Here is a 9,181-nt window from a genome sequence, read left to right as displayed (position 1 = left end):
GGTGCTGAACCCCACCCCCAAATGCACCAATCTTTTAGAGTTCTGACTTGAAACCCAGAGCGGATTCCCCGCGCCACTGGCATCGGAGCCACCAGCCTCCACTGCGTCCATGGCTGCAGTATGCCCTAAACTTTCCCCCTCTCTGGCTCTCGCTGCCGCCCAACCCTGTTTTCTCCATCCCGGGGCCACAAAGCCGGCGGACAGGCGGCGCTTCTTCGGCGCAGAGCCCTGCGCTGCCTGGAGCCGCCGCGAGAGGGCGCGGAATGCCTTCCACCGCTCGGGAAGCGCAAGGGAAGGCGATGCGGACGGGGCCATTCGTGCTGCCAGAAGAGGGGGGGCAGCAGCGGCGCGGGTTCCGCGCGGGGAGGCCTCTGCCGGGGCGGGCGGGGAGCGGGATGGGCCCAGCAGATCTCGGTCGTGGCCTTGGGGCAGGGGCCGAAGAGCGGGCCGCGGCGGCTGCGGGCCTGGGGTCGCACCCGGCCAGCGGGGGGTGGCGAAGCGGTTGGTTGGGGCCGGTGGCGGCGGCGGCGGCGGCGGCCGAGGCGCAGCGGGGTCAGTTCTCTTTAGGGTTTGCCGATGTTGGAGGCGTCTCCAAAGTGTCCCTGGGAACCAGGTAAACGAGGCCGCGGGGGGCGCCCGGACGGGCCTCGCTGGGGCACCGGGAGGGGCCGGGGGAGGCCAGGAGCCGCCGCACCAACCGTGGCGCCGGCGCGAGCGCCAGGCTTAGGCAGAAGCAGGAGCTGCTGCTACCGCCAGCATGGAAGGGAGAGAAGCCGCCTCCCTCACCTTCATCCCTTCCTCCCTCCCTCCCTCCTCCTCCTCCTCCTGCTGTCCCGGCAGCAGCAGAAAGTAGGCTAGAAGGGGACTGAGAAGCGCTGGTCGAGCGAAGCCACAGGAAAGAGTTGCTGAGCCCCCCCGTCTAACCCAAGAAACGACTTTCGTCGGTCGTGACGGGGATGGGATAGGGAGTGTGGCGTTGACCTCATCAGGAGCCAAGTCAGCCCACCTTGGGAGAAGCACACAGCTATTTAAATTTAAAATAAAATCAAAGACCGTTCAGGAACAGTGAAGCATAGCAGTCTCCGTTTCTGTGGAATTGATGTATCTTGGATACTGCCCGCCCCAACGAAGAGGAATAAATGGAGAGTTCTTGCAATGGAGGGATGTAAACAGTGCCCCCCCTCCCTCCCTGCCAAATAATCTGTATTGGAATCAGTGCTTATTAACTTGCTCATAAATGATCTGGAGGTGGCCAAGTTTGCGGATGACACTCAGGCTGGTTCAAACGAAAAGTGATTGTGAAGAATTCCAAAAGAATTTCTTCAGATTGGGGGAGTGGGCATTAAAATGCAAATGTTGTTCAATGTGTGCAACTGTAAAGTGATGCACATTGTGACAAAAAATCCTAACTTCACATGTATGCTGATAGGGTCTGAGCTGGTGGTAACTGACCGGGAACTGGGTTGCGGTGGATAGCTACATGAAAATGTGAAGCAGTCTTCTGTAAAACACACACACACAATAAAACAGCAACCCAAACTAAAGGACAATTAGGATAACTAGGAAAGGAATGAAAAAATAAAACTACCCGTATTATAATACTGTTATGCTGTGACGACACTTTGAATACTGTGTACAGATCTGGTCACTTCACCTCAAAAAGAATATTGTAGAGTGGGGGGGAAAGCAGAAAAGGAGCAACTCCCTTATGAGAGAAAGGTTTCAATGCTTGGGGCCGTTTTGCTTAGAAAAACATGAAGGGGAGTGGGCATGATAGAAGTGTATATAACTGCGTAGTGTGGAGAAAGTGGATAGGGAGAATTTTCTCTCATAATACTGAAACCCAGGGTCATCTAGGGAGTAGTTTCTCTGGGCTCATCTACACCAAGCAGGATATTCCACTATGAAAGTGGTATGAAAGTGGTATATAAAATGCAGGAGCCACACTATTGCTTTACAGTGGTATTGAAATGCACTGACAACTGTTGGGGCCCATTGACACATACCATATACTGCTTTCATACCACTTTCATGGTGTTATATCCTGCTTGGTGTAGTTGTGTCATGGGCCACACCAGTTGTCAGTGCATTTCAGTACCCCTATAAAGCAGTAGTGTAGATCCTGCAGTGCACTTCAATACTGCTATAAAGCAGAAGTGTGGCTCCTGCCTTTTATATACTGCTTTCATACCACTTTCATAGTGGAATATCTTGCTTGGTGTAGATAAACCCTCTGTCTCATAATAGTAAAACGCAGGATCATCTAATGAAGCTGAATGCGGAATATAACAATGGACAAACGGTATTAGTATTTCACACAGCACATAGTTAAACTATGGAATTCACTTCCACAAAATGTAGTTATGGTTGTCAGTTTGGATAGCTTTAAAAGAGGACAAGGGAAGTTCATGAAGGATGTTATCAATAGCTACTAGTCATGATGGCTGAAGAATTGCCTCTAGTAGTAGAGGCAGTTTCCCTTTGAAGTGCAGTTGCTGAAGAACATGAGTGCTGTTGTGCTCATGTCCTGCTTGTGGGATTCTGTTAGGCTTCTGGTTAGCCACTGTGGGAACACAATGCTGAGTTAGATAGGCCTTTGGTCTGATCCAACAGGGCTGTTTGTATGTTATCCATTGTAGTAGTGATGGTGGACTTCAATTACCCTGTTATCTGTTGGGAGACAAATACTGCCAAAAGCGTCCCTTCCAAGTAATTCCTGTCATGTGTGGGTGATATGATAACTTTCTCCTACAGAAAGTGGAGGAAGGAACTAGAGGATCGGCAATCCTTGATTTGATATTGACCAATAGGGATGACTTAGTGGATAAAGTGGCAGTTACAGGAACTCTGGGGGAAAGTGACCACGTCGTACTTGAATTCTTGATTATGAAGGAGACAAAAGTTGAGTGTAGCCATACACGTACTTTGGATTTTAGGAAAGCTGATTTTAATAAACTCAGAACTATGATAAGTAAGGTCCCATGGCAAGTGAGCCTAATGAGAAAAGGAGTGCAGGATGGGTGGGAGTATTTAAAAAAGGAAATTTTAAAGGCACAGTTACAAACAATTCCAACAAGGAGAAAAGATAGAAGACAACAGAGGAAACCAATGTGGCTCCACAAAAAGCTTAGAGATGACCTGAAAACAAAAAAAAGATACATATAGGAAGTCGAAGGAAGGCCAGGCTACAAAAGAAGAGTACAGACAGGTGGCACAGAAGTGCCAAAATGGTGTCAGGAAGGCTAAAACTGAGAATTAGCTGAGATTAGCGAGGGATGCTGAAAGAAATAAAAAGGCTTTCTTCAGATACGTGAGCAGTAAAAGACAGAGGAAAGAAATGGTGATTCAACTGCTTAATGAGGATGGCAAATTGATAACAGATGACAAAGAAAAGGCTGAAGTGCTCAATTCCTACTTTGCCTCAGTCTTCTCCCAAAAGCGGGTCTATGACCCCCCCTGGAGAAAGTGAAGCAGAAGTTGAGGGGGCAGGATTGCAGTTTGAGATTGATAAACAAATGGTCAAAGAACACCTAATTTCCTTGAATGAGTTCAAATCTCCAGGGACCGATGAACTGCATCCTAGAGTAATGAAGGAGCTAGCAGAAGAACTCTCAGAACCTTTGTCTATTATCTTTGCAAAATCATGGAAGATGGGTGAGGTGCCGGACGACGAGGAGGGCTAACGTTGTCCCTATCTTCAAAAAGGGCAAAAAGGAGGAACCTGGGAACTACAGACCAGTCAGTCTGACATCCATCCCTGGGAAAATTCTGGAGCAGATTATAAAGAAGTCATTCTGTAAACACCTTGAAATCAACATGGATTTGTCAGGAACAAGTCCTGTCAGACTAATTTGATCTCATTTTTTGATGGGGTAACCTCCCTTGTGGACTGTGGGAATGCTGTGGACGTCATATATCTTGACTTCAGCAAAGCTTTTGACAAAGTACCCCATGATATTCTGATTAACAAACTAGTTAAAAGTGGGCTAGATGGAACAACTATTAGGTGGATTTACAGTTGGCTACAGAATCGGACTCAAAGAGTACTTCTCAATGGAACCTTCTCAAACTGGGGAGAGGCAACAAGTGGGGTACCGCAGGGCTCAGTCCTGGGCCCAGTGCTCTTCAACATTTTTATTAATGATTTGGACGAGGAGGTGCAGGGAACTCTGATCAAATTTGCAGATGACACCAAATTGGGTGGGATAGCTAATACCCTGGAAGACAGAAACAAACTTCAAAGTGATCTTGATAGGCTGGAGTGCTGGGCTGAAAACAACAGAATGAAATTTAATAGAGATAAATGCCAAGTTCTACATTTAGGAAATAGAAACCAAATGCATAGTTACAAGATGGGGGATACTTGGCTCAGCAATACTACAAACGAGAAGGATCTTGGAATTGTTGTAGATCGCAAGCTAAATATGAGCCAACAGTGCGATATGGCTGCAAGAAAGGCAAATGGGGCCTATTTGAGGCTGCATTAATAGAAGTATAGCTTCCAAATCACGTGAGGTACTGGTTCCTCTCTATTTGCCCCTAGTTAGGCCTCATCTAGAGTATTGCGTCCAGTTCTGGGCTCCACAATTCAAGAAGGACGCAGACAAGCTGGAGCGTGTTCAGAGGAGGGCAACCAGGATGATCAGGGGTCTGGAAACAAAGCCCTATGAAGAGAGACTGAAAGAACTGGGCATGTTTAGCCTGGAGAAGAGAAGATTGAAGGGAGACATGATAGCACTCTTCAAATACTTAAAAGGTTGTCACACAGAGGAGGGCCAGGATCTCTTCTCGATCCTTCCAGAGCGCAGGACACGGAATAACGGGCTCAAGTTAAAGAAAGCCAGATTCCAGCTGGACATCAGGAAAAACTTCCTGACCATTAGAGCAGTACGACAATGGAATCAGTTACCTGGTGAGGTTGTGGGCTCTCCCACACTAGAGGCCTTCAAGAGGCAGCTGGACAAGCATCTGTCAGGGATGCTTTAGGGTGGATTCCTACATTGAGCAGGGGGTTGGACTTGATGGCCTTGTAGACCCCTTCCAACTCTGCTATTCTATGATTCTATGACTTACGAAAATACAGATACCTGTCCGTTTCCATTTGGCTGGCGAACTCTGGTTATTGCACTCCATTGCCAGCTTCACTGCTTAGCAGAAAACTTGCATCTTGCTTGCTGTCACTAGAGGGGTGTCTCTCTCTCTCTCTCTCTCTCTCTCTCTCTCCCTCTCTCTCTCTCTCTTTTGGCTTAGATGCTGCAACACCTAGTGAAAGCTATACTGATCTTCTCAATCCATCTAGATGCTCTCTCTCAAGTGCTGAGAATAGAAATGTTGATTTTACATACTCTCTGGCCTAATCTACACCAAGCAGGATATTGCACTATGAAAGTGGTATATAAAAGGCAGGAGCCACACCAAGCAGGATATAGCAGTATGAAAGCGGTATATGGTGTCAATGGCCCCCAACAGTTGTCAGTGTACTTCAATACCACTATAAAGTCATAGTGTGGCTCCTGACAATTATGTACCACTTTCATAGTGCAATATCCTGCTTGGTGTAGATGAGGCATCTGTTTCTAGAGCTACAATATGCACACTTACCTGTGAGTAAAGTCCCATTGAACTTAAGGGCTTATCTCTTGAGTAGACATGCTTAGGATTGCCCTGTTAGTCTTCTTTAGTTCAATCTTTATGTAATGTGTAATTAATCACGAGGCTTATTACTTAAAGAGGAATTTTTTGAATTCTTGATTGGCTGAAGATTGCACCAGCTATAAATTACTGTAACATGTAAAACATGCCCTTCCCCCGCCCATCCCCCATTCATGATCCCCCCCTTCATAACCATGTTTTGTTGCACTTGGGTTGTTTATTTAATAACCAAAACTTATTATATTTATATTCTGCCCTTTCTCCAAGGAGCTCAGGGCTGTGTACACAATCCCTCCATTGACTATATTGTCACAGCAACCCTGAGATGTGAGTCAAGCTGATGAATGGTGACAGACCCAAGGTCACTCAATGAACTTCATGTCTTGAGTGTAGAATTAAACCCAGATCTTTCTAGTCAGGGAACCTAAGTGCTTTATCTCACTGGCTTTGCCATGCAATCCTGTGCATGTCTACTTGGAAGTAAGTCCTATTGAGTTAAATGGGAGTTATTCCTGGATAAGTATGTTTAGGATTGTAATCTTCAAAGCATGTTGCATGTCTTATCTCAGAAATTCTTCCAACAGCCTTGTAAGGTAGAACATTATTGTTGATCCCTATATTGTTGGTGTGGTGTGAGACTGAAGAGACACTGGCATGCCACAAGACACTGATATGCCAAAGACCACTTAAGGTCCAATCCTATGTATATTTAGACAGAAATAAGTAATACAATTTATGGCATGCTGGGAATTTCAGGGTTTTTTTCTGTTTAAGCATGCATAGGATTTAGTGAGTACATGTCTGAGCCAAGAATTGGACCAGGGATTTTCTAGCTCACACATGTAGCCATGACAATACGTCAGCTCTATGTAAACTGTTCCATTCCACTTGGTGTGTTATCCCAGAAGCTGTTGCTAGTAATTTGAGCCAAGTTAAAGGATTCTGGAGTGTAGACGTCAGCATTTACATTTTAGTCAAAGCCTTGTGCTTGGCTCACTTGCTAAGAACATTCAATTCAGTAAATGTTATCTACTGAGGCATTTGTCATTATTGGGGGGTTTAGCACTGTAATCGCTTTTCAGTTGTGTCTTAACTAAATATTTAATTCCTTACCAAAAAACAACAACAACCCACTACAGGAAGCACTGCAGTTCTGTGCTGACAATTTAATTTGGAACCAAAAGTGGGCGGTACTTTATTTTTTATTTTATTTAAATATTTTTATACTGTTCCACATTTAGACAGACTCTGGAGCATTGAACAAAAAAAAACCTTGTAAGGCACTATAGCTGTATTCCCAATTGCTAAAGGAACAAATTTATCAGAATGTTTGTAATTCAGCTTCTGTGAGTGAAGGAAAAGTTGTCTTTTTGGCTAGTTAAAAAGTACACACAGGCCAGTGGTGATTTTGAGGGCATGTTTGTGGGCTAGGAAGAGCTTCCAGGAGACAGGAAGGTGAAGGGGGTAAGGAGGCTGAAGGAATTTAACATATTGATTTGAATTCATCGGCCAAAACAATTGGTTGTGGCGTCTAGTCCAGTTTTAGTTTTTCTGGATTAAATGTTAAGAGCGCTTTAACATTGCTCATCTGTTTGTCTGAAAAGATTAATTACAAAAAAAACAAACATTTTGCATCTGGTCATCTTTTTTTTTTTAAAAAAAACCCAAGTTGTTTGAAGTTGATATGGTAGAATAAATACCAGTACATAAGAATTAGCGAAGACAGTGAGAATTACATGAGAATTAGTGAGGAATGTGGAACACATATGTTGACAAAATGTTGTGGTGTAAGCATCTGGTTAATATGAGGTTTTAAACAGTTGCAATGTGTGTGAGCGAGGTTGTTGAAAGCCACTATCTCTCAGCCTTGGTTTTCTGTTTGTTGAACTAGGAAAGGATGCATCAGTAAGATAGATTGCATTTTTGTTCTGCATAACCTCCTCCTTGACCTCTTACCTCTCTTTCTGGGAGCCTGTTTTTATGCCATTGGCTGAGCAGGCAAAGATATCATGGCCTTGTGGCTGCCAGTGTCTTAGCCCAAAGCCAAGCACCTCTGTACCTCAAGCACTTTAAATATTGCCTACATGGACTGGGCTTTTAAACAATACTTCGTTGATGTAAATCGGATGAATGTTTCCAGAGCCTTTTAGTGAAAATAGATTGACAACAGACAGACAACACTTTCTGCTTATTAGAAGGAAATAACAGTGACGTACCTCATAGGGTTGTTATAAGTCATGTGTTAACAAACACATCTGCCATTTATCAAACCATTAAAAGAATCTCCTAGACATTCTGGCAATCAAATGTTTATTTCAATGCAAACTTTTTGCATTTCTCCCGAAATATGCTGAAGCTCAGGCTTTGTCAGACCTGTAGAGGAAGTAAGTTCTAAACCTGTGCACAGCCACCAAGCAGGTCCCTTAGGGAAGGCTTTCTCAAGAGTCTGCTGATGTAAAGTATTGGAGCTAAATGTACGAAGGATGGGGGCCACATTTGACACTTTGAGAAACTGCCCTGGAATGGAAGCCATGGAAGCCATGGCAAAGGACATGTGACCTGCTCAAAAGACAGAGTACAAGGGAGAGGTGGAGTCTGAGCCCCAAAGTACTAAACAACTCCTTTGAATTCACAGTTTTCAGCATCTATTTCACAACAATTCCAACTGCTGGTAAGAAAATGTGTTAATTAAAAAAAGTGGGAGGGTTAAAGCACCATGGTGGGCACCAAGAAAAGTGCCTGAGTGTGCATTGGTGCCCATGAGCACCACATTGCTGACCCATGGAATATAGTGTACAACCTTTTTTGAAGCATAGAATTGCCCTGCTGATCATATGTATAGTTTTCTTTAGGGATGGAAGGGTGTGCAAAATATATTGGTGTGTTTCCCCCCTCTTTCAGTAAAAATCAATGGCACAAGTTAAAATGCAGACTACACCAACCCACTCTGGACCTACCCTGCACCCAGCAATACTAACCCCATCAGTAACAACAAGTTCAACGGTTCTTCAGCCTCCAGTGAATGGATCTATTCCAGAATCAACTGTCGATTGCAATAATTCTGCAACTGGTCTGGTGGATTCTGTGCCTTCTAGTAACCCACAGGGTAAGGAGATGTCTGGTCTAAGTGACATTTTCTTGTTATGTTATCAACGTCAGGGCTTTTGGAATAAGCGCTTCACAAAGAGCACAAAGTGAGAGAAGTACTCAAAAACAGCTGCCACCCTGTTAACACAATTTAAGACCCAATCCTATGCATGTTTAGACAGAAAAAAGGCCTACAACTCCCAGCATTCCCTAGCCAGCCATGCTGTAAGAGAGCAATCCTATGGTTCCTAGACAACGACTGGAGGTGGGTGGCATAGGTTAGTTTGGATTTCAATCAGAGGTTGGAGACACTGCTCTGACCTTGGACTCAAGAGTCCAAGTTTCCTGTGTTCCTGTGGGTGGAACGCTGTTGTATGAGGAATCCTATGGCCTCCCCAGCCTTCTTCCCTCCCTTTTCCTGATGGCTCAGCTAGACGGGCAA

At 44.8% G+C, this 9,181-nt stretch overlaps 1 protein-coding gene across 2 annotated transcripts in view; it reads left to right on the top strand.

The window, feature by feature from the left end:
* Nucleotides 1–495: 495 nt before the first annotated feature.
* Nucleotides 496–9,181, top strand: part of STAU2 (staufen double-stranded RNA binding protein 2) — a 174,897-nt gene continuing 166,211 nt past the window's right edge. Inside the window, exons 1-2 of one of the 2 annotated variants that reach the window (XM_063130851.1) lie at nt 496–613; nt 8,554–8,758. In XM_063130851.1, the coding sequence (XP_062986921.1) occupies nt 8,563–8,758 (196 nt within the window). In that variant the 5' untranslated portion in view covers nt 496–613; nt 8,554–8,562. The remainder of the gene's footprint in view (nt 614–8,553; nt 8,759–9,181) is intronic. The other variant, XM_063130850.1, reaches the window with a different exon arrangement.

Source organism: Elgaria multicarinata, chromosome 7 (assembly GCF_023053635.1).
Source record: "Elgaria multicarinata webbii isolate HBS135686 ecotype San Diego chromosome 7, rElgMul1.1.pri, whole genome shotgun sequence".
In the NCBI taxonomy this organism is placed as follows: domain Eukaryota; kingdom Metazoa; phylum Chordata; class Lepidosauria; order Squamata; family Anguidae; genus Elgaria; species Elgaria multicarinata.
The sequence above is the reverse complement of the archived record's forward strand: the minus strand, read 5'-3'. Positions and strand labels throughout refer to the sequence as shown.